This window comes from Tupaia chinensis, unplaced genomic scaffold (assembly GCF_000334495.1).
Source record: "Tupaia chinensis unplaced genomic scaffold, TupChi_1.0 Scaffold144529_1, whole genome shotgun sequence".
In the NCBI taxonomy this organism is placed as follows: domain Eukaryota; kingdom Metazoa; phylum Chordata; class Mammalia; order Scandentia; family Tupaiidae; genus Tupaia; species Tupaia belangeri.
The window spans coordinates 3,218,890-3,240,841 of record NW_006204388.1 but is presented as its reverse complement, the minus strand read 5'-3'; the positions used below and the strand labels follow the sequence as shown (position 1 = coordinate 3,240,841).

The 21,952-nt window shown below is 39.2% G+C and overlaps 1 protein-coding gene across 1 annotated transcript in view; it reads right to left on the bottom strand.

The window, feature by feature from the left end:
- RPE65 (retinoid isomerohydrolase RPE65) overlaps positions 1–21,083 on the bottom strand; it is a 26,977-nt gene extending 5,894 nt beyond the window's left edge. Inside the window, exons 1-10 of the mRNA XM_006167148.2 lie at positions 20,996–21,083; positions 19,833–19,915; positions 18,191–18,341; positions 16,571–16,678; positions 16,326–16,467; positions 11,323–11,470; positions 9,563–9,644; positions 9,193–9,325; positions 8,948–9,087; positions 8,166–8,295 (exon numbers count right to left, since the gene is read on the bottom strand). Of these exons, the coding sequence (XP_006167210.1) occupies positions 8,166–8,295; positions 8,948–9,087; positions 9,193–9,325; positions 9,563–9,644; positions 11,323–11,470; positions 16,326–16,467; positions 16,571–16,678; positions 18,191–18,341; positions 19,833–19,915; positions 20,996–21,066 (1,188 nt within the window). The 5' untranslated portion in view covers positions 21,067–21,083. The remainder of the gene's footprint in view (positions 1–8,165; positions 8,296–8,947; positions 9,088–9,192; positions 9,326–9,562; positions 9,645–11,322; positions 11,471–16,325; positions 16,468–16,570; positions 16,679–18,190; positions 18,342–19,832; positions 19,916–20,995) is intronic.
- Between the last annotated feature and the right edge of the window lie 869 nt (positions 21,084–21,952).

Sequence of the window (21,952 nt, the reverse complement as noted above, 5' to 3'; positions counted from 1 at the left end):
GCAGGAGGCGCGCCAGGCGCCAAGGCTGCGTCCGGCCTGGGGACGTCGCGGGCCCTTCCGGGCTCTGCGTGTCCCCCCAGGTCCCTGCTAAGCCAGCGCCGCCGCACGCGCCTGCCCCCCCCCTCGCCGCGCGGCCTCTGGGCCAGCCAGCTGAAGCTGAAGAGAAGGATTAAGAACTTGCAACTATAAGCAACAGAAAGAACCTTTAACTGCCTTAAACCAACTGAGAAATACACTGTAGAGAAGGATTTTATCTACCTATGGACAGTGAGAAGATGATGGATACCAGCCCTGCATTACCTCAGGCAAGAACAGGAACTACCCTGCCATTCTTAGGGAAGCCAGACACCAGAGGATAAGTCACGCTGCAGACCTCCACAACACCATTCCTTCTAACCACAAGATGGCTGCTGTGCCGCATCAACTGATGGTCAACTCTGCTTGCCAGAACCGCCTTCCTGAAACTGTATTCCATGGAGACTCACCTACAGTTGCGGAACTGCACGAGACCCACACTTGATCCAACCTTGAATGGAATCTATTTTCCCTATTGTTAAAAACTTTGGACTCGTGACCCCTCTCCCTCTACTCGCAGGTATCGCATTTTCAATGACCCCTCTGGAGGATAGCTGTCTATAGCAGAGATAGAGTAATTGGGAGAGGGGGAAAGGGCTGAGGGTCAAACATAGGATAAAAAACATATTTATATGTATGAAAGTAGAAATGGAACAGTATTGGTGACGACATGCTTGATTAAGACACTATGCAGTTTATCCTAGATGGGAAACTACACTTGGTGTGTTGTGATGATACTCAGGGAATGAGTGTTAGGCAATATTTAATATAAAAAAATAATAATAATAAGCAGGAGGAAAAAAAATGCATATTTGATGACTGTAGAGAGTAGTATGAACACAACTGGGGTCTACTTTATAGTATGTTCATTCTACTCCCTGGGGTTTATGCCTAGGATCAGATTTGGATACATGTGTAAGGATATGTCAGCTGTGCTAGCTAGTGGATATACTTGGACTAATTGAATTCATTGGTAGAACAATTGAATGGGGGGGGGCGGAAGGCATTGAGGGCAATCATGAATGTTAGGGACAATGGAGGAGGAAGATGGGACATGGCAGAGGGTGGGGATGGGGAATCTAGGATGGCAAAACAAAAGGCAAGGTATGCAGGACACGGGAATTGGGAAATCATCTGCCGAGAACATGTATGTTGATGTGCTTGATTGAGCCAATGCACAGTGTATTTTGGATGGAAAATTCATATGTGTGTTGTGATGAGAAAAATAAAATTTATAAAAAAAAAAAAGAACATATTAACCTATTAATGCTTTCATAAAATCTTGATTGAACTCTATTCTAGGCATTTGGAATATTTCAAAAAGGAAAATCTCTTTCCTCTTAAAGCTTACACTGTATTTCAGGGAGGTAATAAATATTCTGTAATAAAAAATAAAGTGTATAATATATCATCAATGTGGGGAGAAAATATAGGAGAGGAAGTGGATCAGAAATGTAAAGGGTATGCGGGTTGACATACTAATAAGTGATTAGGATGGGCCTCTTTGAAAAGGTGACATTTGAGACAAAACTTTTAAAAAGTGAGGAAATTAGCACTGTAGACATTTTGAGAAGAGTGTTCAAGCAGAGAAAGCAAATAGTGCAAAGGTCTTAGGTAAAAGGACGACAAATGTGCTTCAGGGCATCAAGGAGACCAGTGTAGATCCAACTGACTGAGCATGGAGGAAGAATAAGAGAGGGAGGTAGAGAGGTAATACGGTAAGATTGTGTAGACTCTTGTATTTAATTGTGAGGACTATCCTTTTCTGTGAATGAGCAATGGAAGGTCAGTGGAAGATTTTGAGCAGAGGAATGACATGCTACAATTAATTTAAAAGTTTGTCTCTTTCATGAATGAATAAGAAAGAGAGAGGGACCAGAGAGAGATGGCATTCCACAGTATCCTGATGTCATGATCCTCCCCTAGTCTTTTGCTTATGGGTTAGCATGTGCCTGGCATATTCAGGAAGGTCTCCTGGACTTGAACTTGGGAACATTCTCATGTGGGGTTGCTTCACAGAGCATCACATTTTACTGATGTGTCACTGGTATGATTTAATTTTAAAAGGATCATTATGGTTGCTTTGTTGAGACTATTCTTGAAAGCAGGGGTGATGCAAAAGTAGAATCAGGAAACTAGTCTGTCTTATTCTATTTAAAGAAAACAGTCTTGCAGACTATGTGAGTAGTATTGGAACTAGTAAGAAGTACAAGATAGAAAAGAGTCAAGAGAATTTTCTGGTGGAGAGGAAATGAAGTGAGGAAGAGTTTGAAAGTAAGAGAGGACAAGTATGACACCAATGTGTTTGGCTTAAACCAGTTGATGTTGTAACAACTCTAGTAAGGACTACTGTAGGTGGGATACATTTTCGGTAGGGAAATTGAAGTGCATTCTTCGGGAAAGATGAGATGTTCAGATCTTATCTTAGTAAGCTTGAGATGTCTACTGGATATCAAATGGAAATGTGGAGTTGGTGGAAGGAAATAGTAACCTTGAGTTAAAGTGAAAATTGGAAATGTTAACGTAGGCTGCTTTAAGTATGAGTTTTTATTCATTTATTTAATTTTTTTTTTGCCAGAGGGCATGTGCACTCATTGGAGAGAGACAGAAAGACAGAGAGACAAAGCAAGAAAGCAACCCTCTCCCCTAAGGAAAGGTCACACTGCAATCCCTTTTTCTCCATTTCTCTCTCTTTTCAGGATTTTGGTCATGCACACACAAGCACACATACAAGCCGTGGGGTCTGGAATTCAGACTGCACAGTCAGCCATGCAAGAGCTACTCTCCTTAACCACCACACCATGGGTTGTCTCAAAGTGTGAGGTTTTACAAGAGAGTGGGTATACAAACAAAAGATGGCAGATGGAATCAAGGATTCAGTTGGTGCTTTCCCATTAGATGAAGAATGAGAAGGTAACTAGTTGGGACAAAAGGAGTCAAGAAAAAGATTTTCTAAGAGCTCAATGTAAGTGATCCATTGAGAAGGGTAGGGAAGTGATGATCTAGGCGGGGAAGAGACTTGCTAGAGTGGGTGAGGGGGGGCTGGGAGGGATTAGTTGTGGACTGGAAGATGAATAACTCGATATATGAGTACAGATGTAGGTGGGTGGATAGATGCGGTGGCAGGAGTCGATGGTTCTTTTCTGATTTCTTTCATTTGTTTCAGAGAAATAGGAAGCATAGTCATCAGTTGCATATGAGTGTGGAGGCTGGAAGGTAGGAAGTGCTGAAAGTTGGAAGAGAGGAGAATAGGGAATATTTAACAAGCAAAAGGAGAGAGTAGGTGAAGTTGGGAAATGTAGCAGTAAGGTTTGTGGTCATGCATTTAAAATTGGACCAATTAACACAAGTGTGTGTTTTCAGCAGTTAAATTCAGCCTCAGAGGTTTACAAGCATGGAGTAGGTGGAGAGTTGAATTTAACTAGGACTGTGATTTTGCCAGATGAGTTTGATAAAGTAAGAAAGAAGCAAGAGAAATGGGGTCTATAAGAGAGTAATTATGATTATTGACAATGGAATTTAAATCGACTAAGGAGCAAAGGCAATTTTTAAAGGTCTAACGGATAGTAAAAATGTAGTACAGTCAATGGACTAAGACCATTTATGAGAGAACACTTTCTTTCCCACATGCTGCATGTCCTAACATCTTGTGTCATTCTGTTCCATAATCTATAAATCTAATATCCTGACACCACACCCCTACTGGGTCATGATCCACTGTGGAAAACACTGTGTAAGAGCCCCAAAGAGCCATCCCCAGACCCTCCTCCTTTTTCTCTTCCTCCTTCCCTGTGCATGATGGGAATTGCTGTATGATGTTGTAAGAACCAAATGATGTTGTAAGATCAAAAGTGGTAGAGTGTGTCATAAAACAAGTTATGGAAGGGTCACAGTCATAGGTAATAGTAAAGTCAAGTGATGCCTATTAGACTTGTAATAAATTAAATAGTCCATAAAAAGTTCATGAAATACATAGAATGTAAGATCTTTAGTATATGTTGTTAAATGAAAAAAAGCAAGGCCCAAATAGTGGACGTTGAAAGTTATTTTCAGGGTAAGAGAATGAAAAATAATCATATGTATATGTATGCACATATATGTATTTTCAGTATTTGCAAAAACAAAAATAAGACAGATAATAATAAAAATCGCACATAGTAACTAAGATGGAATGAACTGGAGTACGTTGAGATAGAGTTGGAGTATAAACTCTTTATATAATTTTGATTTTTTGACTATTTACAAGTAATGCCTTTTCAAAAGTAATAGAGCTGTATTTTAAAGACACTGTCATTACCTTAATCAGCAACTGATACCTCAGATATTTTGTACTCTCTCCTCTCAGCCTTTGCCACCTTTCCCTCAACCTGCTTGTTACCTCTCTTTCCCCTAATTCATTAGCTTTCTATTTTTCCTTTTACTGCCAAATCTTAAAAATGTAGACTCAGTAACTGCTTCCACATATTCCCTAACTTCTCCCCCTGAATACCTTGAATCCTGATTTCTAGGTCTCTCACTCTCCTCCCTTGGAGATGGCCAAATCTAGTGTTTGGTTCTTCGCTCTTTCCAACATGTTTATAGTGATGGACTCCATTAGAATCCTCTCCTGCCCTAACCTATGAGGCATTACCTTCTCTTAGCAGATGGTGGCTCTTTCTGTTTCTTTTTCTGACTCTTTGTTTTTTCTCTCTCTCTATCTCTCTCTCTCTAATTGCTAGAGGGTGCATGCACTAACCAGACAGATAGAGAGCCAGAAGGAAGGGCATGGTCATACCACAATCCTTTCCCTCCATTTCTCGATCCTGTCAGCATTTTTGGGCACACACACCAAGTATGTTTTTCAAGCCATCTGAATCAAAACTTGGACAGTTGTTAACTATTTGGGACCCAGCTCCCTTAAGAAGTAGGCTTTGGGGCCAGTCCCTGGCTCTTCTTTTCCTATCACTTTCTGCATATAAGCATTTCCTGAGTTACAACATTTAACTGCCTTTTCTTCTCTGGGTATTCTCTGGCTATCAAATCTTCACTTCAAAAACAAGCAAATGTTTAATCTTTCTTTTGGGAAACTTGTTTTTACTTTTTAAAATTAGAAAATATATTTACTATGGGGCATGTGCACTCACTGAAGGGAAAGTGAGAAAGCACTCCCCTTCTCACCCCTTGGTGGATGGCCACACAGCAATCTCTTCTCTTCTATTCTCCTCTTGGGAGTGTTTTTCAAGCCATGCAGTTGGTTATGTGGAGTCCAGCTGCTTGAACCACCATGCCACTGGCTGGGCCTTGAAAAACTATTCTAAAGTATGATTATTTTCCCTGCTAGAAGTCTCATCTATCCTAAGATATTTGGTCATCATTTCAGTACTAATGACTAACAGATTTTCTTCTGCTCAAAAACCTTAACTATCTCCCCATTACCTGCCCAATAAAGTGCAAACTGCCTGGCCTGTACTGAAAGAGTTTCAAGATTATGACCTGTTTTTTTATCCCATTTACTCCACTACCTTGGCTACATTCCAACCAATTGGATCACTGGAAGATAGTACAGGGTAGGCAGTTCTATCTGCCTCCCCACTTCTCTGTCTCTCAAACTGTCCTGCCTTAATTATTCTGCTTCGATCCCATCACCACCTACTAAAATACTACTCACTGCAAATAACTGTGTTCCACAAATCTCCCCAAACAAGTACATCTACTCCATCCTCTGACCAGCCACCAATGAATTGTTCTCTCATAGTACATCCTAGACTGAAACACATTATCTTCATTGAATTATCTCTCTTCTCCCTAACACACTAAGTAATGATTCCATGAGGATGTGAAATATATCCTTTTGATGTATCCACTAAAATTACTAGTGTGATGCCTATTGTAGTAGTTTCTCAGTGAACTACTGGAAGAAAGAAAAGGTAAGGATTAGGGTGATTTAGCATTTTTTATCATCACTGAAGTGCCTTATTCTATCATGGGTCGTCATTTTTCAGGTGATGATCACCATCCAGTTAGAAAATTCTATCTTCTTATTTTGGAATCTAGATATTTAAGCTAAATGAGGTTCTTTTATTTCCTTAATTTAAAGACGATTGTAATTTTAGCATTATTAGCAAAATCAGTTTAATGAAATCAACAGACTCATTTGTTTAACATATATTTTCTTTCTTTAGTAATGATAGAGCGTGTGTGTGTATACGTGAGGGTGAGGGTGAAAGAGTGAGAGGAACACTGTCTACAAGGTCTGATCTTACCACTGTTCTCTTCCTCTTGCCTTCCAGCCCATTAAATCCTGGACACTTTTGTGTGTCCAGTGTGTTTCAGGCAGACTGTACAGGGATTCAAACCATGGTTGCCGTCTGGGATCTGGCTTCTCTTGAGTAGCACATTGCCACTGCACCACAGAGCTTAACCTAAAGTAAGTATGTTATGGGCCCTTAATTATACGCCAGAGAAATATTTTCTAAGAGAAAAGCAAGAGTGTCTTAGAGTACCCAGATTTATCTCACTGTGATCTCTCTTCTGAGCTCCAGATGCGTGTTTACCAATTATCTAATCAACAGTTTTGCTGAGACGACCAGTAGGGACTTTCAACTCAACAGATACAAAATAAATCTTATTCTTTTCCTGCAAAGCAGCTCTTCCTAATTCTGTTTCCAGTTAGACAAATTGTATTATCATCCACTTAACTGCTCAGGACAGAAAGCTGAAAAAGTCAGCCTTAACTTCATCGCCTCCCTTACCTCTCCATTTAATTAGACACCAACTCCTATTGATCCTACTGCCTTAATATGTCTTCACCTTGTTCCTTCCTGTACCTCACAGTTGCAGTTTATTTAATATAGGTATTCATTTCCTTTTATTTATTACACATTGCATGAATCCTCTAATAGGACATTTAGATTCTCAGTTCCCCACCTTACCATCTGTCCTCAATGATGTTGCTAGTGAGCCTTCTGAAACATAGATTTGATCTTGTCCTATACACAACCCCCCACTTAAACTCCCTATTATTTATTTATTTTTAGAGAGGTTTTTGCAATAGAGCACATGTGCTCACCAGAAAGAGAGACAGTAAGAGAGAAATCACCCCCTAGGGGGAAGGGCCATCCCACAATCCCTTCTCTCCTCCATTCTTCTCTTGGAATCTTGGGCACGCACGCACATGCGCCTGGTGTGAGTTTAAGCCACCAAGTCTGGGATTCGAACCGCAGTTGACTACGTGGGAGTCCAGCGACATAGCCATTACGCTGTTGATCTCATCTTTATAGCTCTTCTACCTGTCTCTACCGTCCAGCCTCAACCTCTTCTTTCTCATTCTTTATGGAGTACACAATCTTGATTAAGAGAAGGAGTATTTGACCCTAAATAGCTTTTATTTCTACTACATCTGACCTAAGCACTTGGCACAATATTTTATATTCTATTTAGCTGCCTCAACCTCTTTTGTGCAACTAGGGAGCTTATAGTTGTAAAAGAGACTGTATATGCATATATTTTCATGTAAAAATTACATTTTCCTTGATTATGACTGGCATTTCCATCACACTAAAAAGTGTAGATGTCACTTTGGTTATTTTAGAAAGGAAGTAACTGAATATAGGGAAGAAAAAGTAGAAATAAAGAGATCACTGCTACTAGTGATTTTTATCCTATAGTGATATTTTCAGATTTATAGAAAACCAAATGAATAGACTGATTCTTCTGCAAGGGAACTTTTTAATGCTTTATCTCTCCAGAATTTCGAATTATTTAAAGTATTCATATATTGACAAAGGAGCCTAGAAATCAGTGGGTCTGCACTATTCACCAAGAAAGTGTATTTTTAAAACAATTTTGTAAGTGAAAGCATAGCAGATTTAGAAACTTAAAACCTGGTTCTCACCCTGGCTCTGCTGCAGTTGGCTTTTGCTAAGTCACATCACTTCTGAGCTTCAGTTTCCTCATTTGTAAAATGAGGAGAGTTTTAATTAGTTTATTTTTAAAGTTCCTTCCAGCTCTGAAATTTCAAGACTTCATGTATAAACATGAAGCAGTAGAACAATTCCTGAGAGAGATGAGACATTCTGGTTATATCTGAAACCTATGTGGAAGGAGCTTACCTTGTCAATATTCAAAGGAAGTACGTATCTCCTGACTTCAGGTTGGGGAGCCTTTCTGGCATTTTTTTTCACCTCTTCCCAGTTCTCACGTAAGTTGGCTAAATATAAATAGTTATAAACAAATTCAAATCTGCAAAAATAAGAAGTTGAATATGAGCACTGACAATAACAAATAAGTTTAGAGAGAGAGTTCATGCCTTTGAAAGCAAAATGCCTGTCTGTTTTTTATTCCACAGTCCCCAAACTGTTAATGACCCTGATATATTAGAATCATTTCTTTCTGTCTATGCTGAGTGAAAAGAAAGGGGGGGGAAAAATAGAAACTTGTGTCATAGATATGTTTAATTAACGACACCTTCCATGATTTCTGCACCTTTGTCACCATCCTGTTTGTGTGTCTAGGAATACTATCTTTTTAGTGGCCTGGCTAGTATGAAATAAAAAAAAGGCATGCTTCTTTCTCCCAATCCCAGAGTGGGTGGGTTGGGGCTCAAGGCAGCAATTGGGTTAAGTTTATGTTCACTTCTCAGTTCACGGTACCTTTTATTTTCAGGTGTGGTTCATGGACTTGATTGTTTTTCCATTAATCTGGTTTGTTTTGATGTTCACCTTGTGTTTCTTATTACCTAAACTCCCTACTGCTTTTTCAATTACATTTTTTTCACTCTCCCATACTGCTTGTGTTTTTAAGATGTGATTCAGATTAAACAATGAGAGCAGCACCTCCTGTTAATTTTCAGGAGCACCCAGAGATGTAACATTTACTCAATGTCCTTTCTTACCCTTTCCAGCAACAAAGATCCACAACCAGAAACTCATTGTCTTCATAGGTGTTGATGTGATGGAAGAGATTGAAAGACGATGTCCTGTATTTATTATTCAGGTACTTCCTTCTTTTTTTGTCGGCAATATGAAGCCAAACCTTAAAAAGTTGAAGGAAAGATTTTGATGTATTTAAAAAGGAAAAAAGAACGCACATGATAAAACACATCTTCAGAATCACACACTTGACACATTTAAGACTTACCCCCATAGTTTCATTGGACTCAAAGCAATCCATGTAGTTGGCTCCCCAAAGGCTCCATGAAGAAAGGAACTTGAACAGGTTAATTTTGACAGGTGTCTCCACAAAAACAATGTAGTTGGGAGTCAGACCAAAACTGTTCAGAAATACGAATGGGCTTGTGAATGGAAAGGCTGGTGTTCAGGTCACAGAGAAACAAGTATGCACAAGGAATGCTCAATTACATGAATCAACAGTGCCTACATGAAATTAATTATGTTTAAATTTAGGTTTCTGCAAGAAAATGTTGTGATCAGGATTGGTATCAAAGGTAGGCAAAGTAGATCTCTAGACTTGAGTTTTCCTGAAGATTCATAGCAGGCCTTCAAGTTACCTATGGACGTAAGATGGCTTGAATCGGTCACTGCAGGGGAATTGTACAACGATCTCTGACTTGCTTATTGGATCTTCCTTGTCTGAAATAAAGTGGTTTTAAAAAGGCTTTGGAACAGCCTCTTATTTTTAATTTTTTTTTAATACATGCATTTAGAACAGCTTATACAAGCAAAGAAATACATTTTCAGATCTTGACTCCTTTTTCCAGAGATTATTTTTGTTTCCTCAGTCATTGGCATTTCTTACTAAAATTTTATGTGAAGCTGAAATCACCCAGGAAAATCCAAATAGCAGCAGATTTGAAAAAGTGGAGAACCAGATGGTGATACAGTGGTAAAACTCGATGGTCTGTGAGGCTGTCCCACATGGGAGGGTTCCAGATTCATGTCCAGGGACACTCCCCCCCGCCCCCCTTGAGTACACTGGGCAGGCATATGCCAATGAGCCAGGGCTGACTGAAGCTGGGGGTGAATCCCAGCATCAAGACCATGTTGGGAATACTCTTTCTTTCTCCCCCCCCATCTCTCTCTCTGAAAAAAACAAATAAAAACTTCAAGAATAAAGTAAAAGTGCATTCCTATAAAATTGTGGCAGGTACACACCTTGTGACAATTGGAGGTGGGTTTTGAGTCAGGGGAATAGGGCAAAACTTTAGAAAGGTCAAAATGTATCTTAAGATGCCCCCAAATTATAGTATAGATGTGTTTGTGTCAATTGCCCTGTATAATAATTTTTATGCACATTAAAGTTTATTTCTACTTGGGACCAGCAGATGGCATAATGGTTATGTAGCTGGACTCTCATGTGGCCCATAGTGGTTTGAGTCCAGGACCTAGCTACTTAAAACATGCTGGGTACATGTGTGCATGTACCCAAAATCCCAAGAGAAAAATGGAGGAGAAGGGATTGTGGTGTGGCCATCCCCCCAGGGGGTGACTTTTTGCTTTCTGTCTCTGTCTCTCTCTGTCTCTCTAGCAAACACACATACCCTATAGCAAAAATCACTCTGAACAAAGAAAAGTTTATTTCTGGTAAGTGACCTGTCAAATTTAGTGTGCATCAGAATCACATAATGGACTTTTAAAAATACTTATTGTGGGTATGTTCCAAATTTCTCATTCAGTCTGCCTGGGGTAGGACTCAAGATTTGCATTTCTAACAGGTTTTCAGGTGATACAGGGATTATACTAAGCAATACTAAACCAAATTTTGTATGAACTCAAATAATCCTATCATCTGAATGATTATCAAGAAAGTGTCAGTGAATGGAAGATGAAAGGAGAATTCTCTCAATTTTATTTCCTTTTCTATAGTATTAATAACTGTCAATAGACTTGTTTGTGATTTTGTGAATTAAACTCAAAATATTTAGTTTACCTACATTTATATGCATGTATGCTATTATGTATGTATGCATGCTTATTTTATTTAATTTTGTCTGGCACATGAATAAGTGCTCAATAAATGTTTAGTGGCTATAAATCTAAATCACACATGATCAAATTCACATATGCATGATATCTTGAAGCATTTTCGAGTAGAACATGGCTTCCTGCTTTCTGTATTTTCAAGGTGTTATTTCTTGCTATGGTCCTTTGGGTTTCAGTCGGGTATGGGTGGGGGCAGTTGTTCCAAAGTCTGAGCAATCAACTATGCATATAATGCCATTCTCATATTCTGTTATGGAATTCTGTGTTCCCAGTTACTTATTCACACTATAGATTTTGGTTTTGGAAGAGGAAAAATTGGTAAACTCACCAGCTTGCAGTGGAGGGATCTTTACAATATTGTAGGCAATTGAAAAATTTTTCCCAAAGCAATTACCAATGTTGTAAACGGTTCCATCATTTTCAATGTGGGGATGAGCAGTGGCTCCATTGACTGAGACGTAGTTGCAAAGATCAACCTGTGGCAGGAGATCAGTGCATTCATGTTAAGAGAAAGAAGTGAAATTAGACCTTTGTCCCTAGGTTTGATTCCACTACTACCCCTTGCATTCTCAACCTAAGTTCACTTTCTCTTCCTTCTCATCCTACCTTTTTCCATTGTCTGCCTGAAGTCCCACCTCCGACCTCATGCTGACTTCTCATGTGTCTGAAATCTGGAGCTCTCCATGGCTGTGCTTATTATTAGATATAAATGAGGGGGAGTCTTCAAAGAGTTCATGGAAAATGTGCATTGTGAAAAACTATGAATTTCAAAATATTTTAGTGCAAAATACTGATTGTGGGTACCACTCTCCAAATTTCTCATTCAGTCTGCCTGGGGTAGGACTCAAGATCTGTATTTCTAACAGGTTTCCAGGTGACACAGATTATACTAAGCAATACTAAACCAAATTTTGTATGAACTCAAATAATCCTATCATCTGAATGATTATCAAGAAACTGTCAAAATATTTGGTGCAAAATATTTTGCACCAAAATGAGCTCATGTTTTAATCCCATTTTTTCCCGTAAATATTTCTGAAGTTTCTTCAACCTTATATTGCTCTAGTTAGTTTTCTTTTTGCACATTGTTTGAGGTGGACCTTACAAATTCAGTTTTGTTAGATTGAATTTTACAAGATAGCTGGTATTCAGTAATTTAATTTTGTTTTGTTCTGTTTTTTTTTTTTGTTTGTTTGTTTTTATTTTATTGTATGGTGCATGTGCTTGCTAGAGAGAGACACAGAGAGAAAAAGAGGGAAAGTGAGAAATCACTCTCTGGGGGGGATGGTCACACTGTGATCCCTTCTTCCTTCTTCTCTCAGGGTTTAGGGCACCCACGTATATGGGCCCGGCATGTTTTTCAAGCCACTGGACTTGAAAGAGTCCTTCCAAAGGACTCTAACTGTTCAGTTGACCATACGGAATTCAGCCTCCTTAACCTCCATACATCCTGTTGGCCTGGTATTCAGTAAAATTTGATTTACGAAAATGGTAATTTTGCATACAACTTGAATACCAAACCCAGTGTCTTACACATAGTAATATTTGGGAACTAAAAGGGACCCCAGGATTAATCTAGAATAGAAAGTCTTAACCTAAATAGAAGTCATCAGTATGATGAATCTTCTGAAATGAAAGGCAAACATTTTGGAGAGAAGATTCAACACTTTAATTCAATTTGAAGACTCATAAAAAATTCAGAACCATAGATGGAACCTGAACTTCTTGGTTTGTAGAAGGAGAAATCGAGGTCCTAGAGAAGTCAAGTGACTTGTTCAAGGATACAGAAGCACATGTTGGCAACTGAGCACTAGAATTTGTATGTGGGACTTAATAAATAATCACTGACTGACTAGTTCATAGAGTATATAATGTATCTGCCTCAAATTCTTTTTTTTATTAGTAGACTATTTTAAAAGCATAGAGTGTTTTAACACTCTTATTTAAATAATAAGTAACATATTAATTTATTCCTTCATCAATCATTCATGAAATATTCTTTGAGCTTCTAGTATACGCTAGGCACTGTGCCAGGATATAGGGAAACAGAGAAGGTTCTTGCTTTTTCAGAAACTTCAGTCTAGTTCTGTGCTGTCCAACATGGTAATTACTAGTTACATGTAGCAATTTAAATGTATGTTAATTATAATCAGGCAAAACTTCAAATTCAATTCCTCAGTCACATTAACCACACTTCCAGCGCTCGATAGCACTTGAAAGTTGCAGATACAGAGCATTCCCTCATTGCCGAAAATTCTATCGGATGGCACTCTGTTAAGCCCATAAGCTGACGTAAAGCTCAGCATGTGCAAAACACTGTCTGTAGAGAAAGGCCATTTAACCCAGACTGGGGGATTAAGCAAGCTTTTCAAAGGCAATGGCTATGACTGATGTTTGAAAGGTGAGAAGAAGTTAACCAGGTTAAGTAGGATGACTGTGGGAGTGGGAGTCCTAATGTTAAGAACTGTGAAATTGTGCATGCTGTTTGTATACTGGTGATAGAGCCTGGTTGCCTGTGAAGGGCATACATGGAGGAAGGGAAATGCGAATGGGCTAGCCACAAAGGCCCTCGTGGGACTTATTTTGGAAACTATGAATTCCCTAGATGGAGTAACACATTTATGTTTGCATTTTAGAAAAATTACTCCAGCTGCATTAGGAGATCAGGCTGCATTTAAGGGGATCAGGCTGAAGGCAAAACCACTAGTTAGGAGGCTATCTGAATAATAGTAAACAAACAAAAAAACTCCTCAAAATTTCCAGACTACATTTTTATATGAAGTCTGGCTTCAGTATTATTCACAACAGAACCTATCCCTAATGCAATGTGTTCTGGAGTTATACCATAGCTGCTATAATGTGCGTTTAAATGTCAGGTGGTTGGAATACAGATTCATTATCAGCATCAAATGAATGGCGTAGAAACTTAGCTTCCATGAACCCTTCTCTCCCATTGATTTGTGTAATGTGCAATGCATATATGCTTTGACAAATCATATTGTATGCTGGTAAGATGTACGATAAGTAAGTATAAAAAATTTAAAAATTAAACACAATAGGGACCAACAGTGTAATGGCTATGTCGCTGAACTCCCATATAGCCTACTGCGGTTGAGTCCCAGGCCCAGTAGCTTAAACTCATTCTGGGCATGTGTGCATGCATGCCCAAGATCCCGAGAGGAGAAGGAATTGTGGTGTGGCATCCCCCCTTGGCGGGGGGGTGATTTCTCGCTTTCTGTCTTTCTGGCGAGCGCACACCCTAAATAGTAAAAACCTCTTCCAAAAAAAAAAAAAAAAAAAAAAAAAAAAAAAAAAAAAAAAAAGCACAATAGCAAATACAAAAAAAAAAGAAACTTAGATTTAGTTCTTCTCTAAATGATTTACACACACATACACACTTATATATAGCTACACACATAAACCAACAACTAAAAGAAAGTGTTGTTGAGAGTATATATTAAGATTTAGTAAACAGACTGTTAATTATAAATCAGCTTGTGATACTGAGACCTAATATTGAGACTAGTTTTCCTTTCTATTTATACTATCATTGCATTGATAGATCTGTTCTAGAATTCTGCCTCACTAGCCTCCTAGTTATCTCTCTCTTTTGCTGTCCCACACAGTTTACAAATGGCTTCCCAATCAAACATACTAAAGTACAATTCTGCTCATACCAACATAGACTTTGAGTAGCTTCCAATTAGCTGAACAGCTTTCTCCAAATTTTGATTTTTTTTAGTTAATTTTTTAAGCTTGAGTTTTCACCAGCCCTGTGTCTGGCTATTCTCCTTGACATTTCATACTCTAGACACTGGTTTCTCGACTGGGAGTATTATGCCCCCTAGGGGAAGATCTGGAAATGTCAGGGGCATTTTGAGTTTGTGCAGTGGTTGAAGACATGACTGGTGTTGAGTGGATGAAGCCAGGGATGCCAAGCTTTTGCAATATGTGAGATAGTCCCCACAGTGATGAGTCACCTCCTCTCCAAGGCCATGAGTATCTCCATTAAGAAATACTGCAAGCGCAGCCCAAAGAGGTTTTTTTTTTTTTTTTTTTTTTTTTTTTTTTTAAAAATTTTTTTTTTTTTTTTTTTTTTAAGTTTCTATGAACATGTTCTTTATTTTTCTACTTCTATGTCTTTGATCATGTTACCTTTCCATAGAGAATGTGCTTTCTCCAAATTCACCTCTACTTTAACCTCCAGCTCAAATGTAAGCCCTTTGAACCTTGTTTTATCTGACCTCACTTTACATCTCAAATCACTGGCAGAAGAAATCTATCTGTGCCAAGGTTTTCTTCTGTTAAGAGACTCATCACATTTTTTTGACCTTGTGTAGTTTAGTTGTATACTTGTTTTGTTTCCCTATCTGGATGTGATGTTAAGTTTACCCAGGATAAGGGCAATGCCTTACTAACTATTTGTTGTCTTAATAAATTTTGGTTGAAAGTGTGAATCTATTTTAAGAATATTGCATTGAGATTGCCTAAATTCTCAAGTAAAACTGATCACTTTCTAATATTGCTGATAATTTGACCTGTGTTATTTCATTTAGATATAGCTTCATTTCTAATAAGAAGTATATGTAAGATGGTGAAAATTGGTATAACATATTTGTCTATAACTGTGAAAAGCAGGCTTTCCAATATTAATAAGGTTTTTTTTTTTTGTACCTAGTATGTGTCAAGTCCATGTAGCCTTTAGAGTCATGATGGGCAGGGACCGTGTCTTCTTATTCACTAGTATATCCTTTGCATTTGATATAAATTCTTATACATGAAAAGCATCCAATAAGTATATGTATCATAAATGCATTACTATGTTAGGTTTTTTGTTTATTTGTTTGTTTTTAGTTTTTGCTATGGGGTGTGTGAGCTAGCTGGAGAGACAGAAAGAAAAAGACAGAGGAAAAGTGAGAAATCACCACTCAGGGGAGATAGCCACACTGAAAACCCCTTCTCCTCTATTATTCTGTTGGGATTTCAGGCACACAAACATTCATGTGCCTAGCATAATTTTCAAGTCTCCGGGTCTGAGACTTGAATCACATAGTTGGTTATGTGGAATCTAACCTTAACCATCATGCCACCTGCTAGCTCATGTGCTAGGTATTTCATATGGTTTTCTGCCAATCTATGTAACAAGTGTTTAAAATTTCACAGAAAAAGAAATAGTTTCCTCCGTGTCACATAACTGGTAGTTGGTGACAAAGCAAAGATTTGAAACTTAAGCTGGCTTTCACATTCTGTCCACCACATTGCACAGGTGATTTAATTTTAAATTCCAGATTTTACATTCTTGAGTGACATCACCTGAGCACTGTGTCCTACCTGCTTAATTGTCTCCAAGGTCTCTGGATTAATCTTTGTAATGAAGTTGGTCTCTGTGCAGGCATAGTAATCTTCCCCCACTGGGTAGATATTAACAAGGGCATTGTCCGTAACCTCCACTCCTCGAAAGTAAGAAAAAAATCTGCAGAAGCAAATGAATTTTTCAGTCCAATAAACTTCAAGTCATGATAGAAAAAGGGCTAGTGTAAAATGTCTTTAATAACATGCAATTTGGTTTCAGTTACCTGGAAAATATATTCTTGCAGGGATCTGGGAAAGCACAGGTGCCAAATTCTGTTATGACGATCCTTTTCTCAGTCATTGCCCGTACATAAGCATCGGTGCGGATGAACCTGAAGGACATTGAGACACGGGAAAGGGTCAAAGACCAGGGTAATCAGTGTAAACTGTGTGGAGCTTAGAATTGTCATTCTGTGTCCTCATCATGTCAGAATCATAAATCCACAACATGAAGAATGAAGAATAAAGACTACTGCCAGCTTCTTTTCTTGGGATAAACAAGGGGGGGGGAAGACAATGTTGCATGAACTTAAATTTATGTCTTTTAAACCTCACACTGACAGGTGAGGAAATTGAGGTTTAGAGAGGTTAAGTGATTGGCATATGTAGCTGAGTTGGGTTAGAACCCAAGTCTGCCAGTGCTGGATAACATGACCTTTCCATATCATACCATGTAGCTCATGGGACGTTCATACTGGACCTTTGACTCCCTGTGGTCCATGAGTTATCAATGTACACTTAGTGGAGAAATATTGGACATGGTGTGATAAATTATATGCCTTTCCATTTCCCTCTGACCCTCTTGTGTTTTCTTAAATTTTTACATTGAATTTGCTGTGTTTAGAAGAAGGTATTCTTGGATTCAATCTCTTGCACAGGCAGATCTGTGAACCATAGCTGAGCTGAGATGGGATATACTACTTAGGGTTTCGAATGTGGAGAACCAATTAAAATCTGATTTTATGTTTTTATGAAGAGGAAAAACCTCCCAGATCTTCAGAAGGCATATGAAATCTCTATCTGAACATTTAAAATATGCTTGTATTGATAAATTTCTGCTTGACCTATCTGTGTCTCTTATACTACAGTCTAAGTTATCCAGATTATTTCATGTCTCCCTTTGGTCTGCCTGTTGATATCTTTTCAAAATGCCTAAAATCTTTCAAAATGCCTCAAAACCATTAACAGGCTTGAATATTAAAGTAGAAAATAAGGATATATTATGGTGTTGATGCAGGCTTCCTGGAATGGTAGTTCAGGTCTTTAAGCCTTTTAGCAATCATCTCTTGTTTTCAGAAAAATTATCTTTCTGGTGTCACTATGACATAGCTGGTTCTTCCCTCCTTTGTGACATCCTTCCCTCCCTCCTAGACCTTTATGATGATAAAAAAAGTTAAGGAATCAAGATAGTAATAATAATAACAACAAGAACAATAACAATGACATTTATTATTACTGGGTGCTTCAGATGTGCTGTGCTCTCACTTAATCCTTACAATGAACCTATGAAGTAGCTTCTATATTTCTCCCATTTTATGGATGACAAAAGCAAGAATTAGAGGTTGACATCTTGCTAAAGTTCACCCACCTAGGCAAGTAGTGTCTGGTGAATATAAGAATGGAAGCTAGGCATACTGGACCCCAAACCCCTAACTCTTAGCTGCTTCTTTTTCACCATAGTAGGGGTCCTAGGTGCACATGCAGACACCAGCCCAGATGGATTCTTGGAAGAAAGAAAGTTTACAGGTCCCCTCCTGAGTTCAGGAGGTTAAAAAGCATGTAGGAGGAGGAACTGAGCTAGGCACCACTCCTACGGGAGAGAATTGGACCTAGTGCTTCTTTACCTTCTATGGTATGTGACATGTCCTTCTTTAAAGTCAAACTTGTGCAGGAGGGCTTGCCCATCAAACAGGTGGTAAAATGGCTCAGATCCAACTTCAAAGAGTCCTGGTCCACATCGAAGGAGACTGCCGGTGAGCCAGAGGGGAATCCTGCCTGAGATGAAGACAAGCCACAGAATGTTGTTTCTTACCCCTGCCCTTGAGCTGTGCTGGGCTGTGCTAAGGTGGAGTGATTATATTAGCCAGATTGGCAGCCTCTTTATGAACCTGGCAGTAGTTTTCACTCCTAGCTCTCAGGCTGGACAGCATTGGGAAAATGTCTGATGACTTGATTCTTCTTGCAGGTGGTGGGAAGGTATGGTAATGTTTCAGAGTTTGGATAAAGGGCTTAAAAGAGTAAGGGAATGGGGACTCTTCACTGGATAGATTTATCTAGATATCAATCCGTTGACCTTTTACCATCAAATTGTAAATAATTTAAATTTTTTGGATATATTTTCACGGAGTGATGGGTAGAGGGATAGATTAGGAGCAAGAATCAATAATTAATAAACAGATGGCTTTCATAGAAGAAACCTTTTAAATGAAACAACCTAGAGTTCTATCCCTGTAAGGGCACGAATTACTGCTCAGGTAAAGTCAATTGGTTGTAGCAGAAAGTACACAGGGCTGGGTGTACTGGATTCTGGATCAGAATTTGCCATGACATCTATAGGCCTCAGTTGTACACCTGCAAAATCAGGGGTATCCAAGACGTCTTAAAGGCCTTTCAATTTTTACAATTAGGTTCGGGTCCTATATCCTTTAGAAGGTACAGCAATTGACAATGTTTGCTTAATTCCTTGCCAGGGATTTTTTAAGCAAATGAAATTCCTACAGATCAGTAGCCTGTTGGCTTGTTCTTTCTATTTCACGAAGGAGGAAAGTGGGGGGAGAGGGACTTGCTCAGCATTTGACCGCTTCCACAATACCATGTTATGCAAAGCAAGGTGACAGTATGGATCACATAGTATGTTTGGATAATGATGATAGTGTAACCATCTACTGGTTGGTTTGTATCAAATATTGAGGAGATAGTTTTATTTACAGTACCTCATTTAATCGCTACAATATTCCCAGTAGTTAAAGTTTGATTTTTGATAGGTGAAAAAATAGTCTCAGAAAGCTTTATGTAGCTGATAGGGTTCAGCTTTCAGATAATGAAATAACATAGCTACAATTGGCACCTACATCAGACTCTAAAACCAACCTGTTTCCAATACAATGGCCATGAAATCCACTACCCTTTACTGTAATTCCCAGGTACTTGTCACCAGACTCTGATTTATTGAGAAGCTGATGGGACAGACATTAACAGGACATTTGCAATGTACCAGCACTGAGTTAGGCACTGACAGTTCAAAATATGACAAAGGCATAGTCTGAGTCCTCGAAGAGTTTCATTTTTCTGCATTAGAGAGGTGAAGAAAAGTAAAGGTAAATGAGAGGAAAGGAGTTCTTGAAATAAAAAACCGGAACCCCTAGATCCCTCTCTGTATCCCACAGGATGAGCCTATACTGAGAGATGCCAATGAATAAGAAGCCAGAGGAGAAAAAAAGACCTCAACTGAAAAAGGAGGATGACTTCAAGATGAGTGAGACCAACCTGTCACATGAGCTGTGAGTGGCGAGGACAGTTCTTCTACAGTTTCAAACAGTTTCTTGTAACCAGCAGCAGGATGTTCGACTCTGAAATGGCAAAAGGGTGAAGAAGGAGCTCATGTTAATATTCAAATAAGTGTGGAGACAGAGGCAGGACTCTAGGAGAGAAGGCAGCCTCAGACCCGATGGCAGTTGGCTATAGCCAGGCTAGCTCGGCTAGGGAGCACACAAATAAGGTGGGGAGAGAAACGTACTCAGGTATGGAGGAAGGTCCAGCTCAGTGCAACTCCTTAATGTCAGGGGAAATGACTCCTATATTGGTAGTCACTGTGGACTTCAGTTTACCCTCTGCAGTTTTCCCATATATCTCAAGACAAATCCACAGATTCTGTTGCTATCAGTTCTCATTCTGGACAATGACTGACCCTAGACAGGGTCTTTCCCACAGAATGACCTTGCCTTCTCAACGCTCACGATTTCTTGCTTCACGGAGTCACTGATTCCTCTCCCTCCTGTTGGGTAGGAGATGACACACTTTTGGGTCAGGCACCCACCTCATCCTTTATTACCTATATTATACCATTTGTTCTTTCCATCATCTCATTTCTCTATCAGTCCTTAAGAGCTGAAGTACCATCCAAAAATAGACCAGGAGACTCAGGTTCCATATTTCTGCTTATTTCCTACCACTTCGCTTCGACTCTGTTTTATAACTTCTTAAGCGAGAGCTCGGACCAGACTCCCTAATTAAATTACCTTGTGCCACATGCCGTAAGAAAAGCTTTGTGTGGTGTTGGCTCATTGTAATTTCCTAACACAATTGGGCAAGTGCTATTGTTATACTCACTCTACCTGTGGAAAAACCTAGACTTAAAAAATGAAGTAATTGGCTCATAGGAAATGGTCCTGCAAGAAGTGGAACTCGAGTATGCCTGAGAACCTCTGTTCATAACTGCTGCTAAGCCCCAGTCTGAATCACACAAACCCCATTTTAATTTAGACCTAAATAAATATAAATATAAATACAAAAAAAAATCTTCTCTGCAAGACCCATGAGTCTTCCTGAAACAGATTGTCAATCAGTGCTTTCTCTTCAGGAGCTCTTGAAATACCTATTTACCATCAACCCACTGAAGCATCTTAAAAAAATCTCCCAGAGATACTTACTGGATAGACATTTTCTCCCAGTGGAGGATCGAGATTTCTGGCACCAACTGCAGAATGAGGAGGCAAGTCATCAGCCGGGCCCTTTATATGTCTTCTAAATCCCACTGAAAGGAGTTATGGCTTTGGAAGCCTTTCCCCACCCCCCTCAACAAAGGGAGGGGAACAGAAGTGGCTTTCAGTGCCCAGATCCTCCTGACGCTTGAGCATTCTTTGGGCCTGCCGTTCCCATAACAGTTTTTTTGGCTGTTTTCCAGAGACCTCAATCCTTCCCAAGGAGAAGGAGAAGCGGATTAGAAAGAAAGGAACAGTGTGGGAGTGGCCAGTGCCTGGCCTGAGCTGATCTGAGTCACCCCACTGCAACCTGGCACCATTCTCTGGCATCTACCTCCCGCTGCCACCTCTGTGCCTTCATCCTCACTCTCATTCATTTATTCATTCACTCATTAATTCACTTTATGTTTTAAAATTATACATTATCTATGTACTCATATCAGCAACAAATATATTAACATCATCTATGGACAGGCACAGATGGATACTGTCCTTGTCTTCACAGATCTTATAAATTGGCAAGGGTAACTGGGAATGAACTATTTAATAAGATTTTATTAGTGCTAAGATTGACATATGGGGTGTTATGGCAGATCATGGTAACACCTCTAACCCTCTCTGGCCACCTTGTTCACAGCATTCAGCATGCCACATCTTCCAACCAGGCTGCAGATTTTAGCTATGTCTTTTTGATTTGCTGAGATGATTCTTCTCATATTTTTGCTGGTCATTAATGCTTGCCTGCTCTCTACCTTGCTTTCTGGCCCAATGGTATGTGTCCTGCACTCCGAGAATATGTACCACTATTTCACTCATATTTCTGTACTCTTTAATTAATCTCCAGGTGTTTGCCAGACATGGTAATGCCCAAAGGAGTCCCTGGAAAACTGACAAGGTTTATATTAT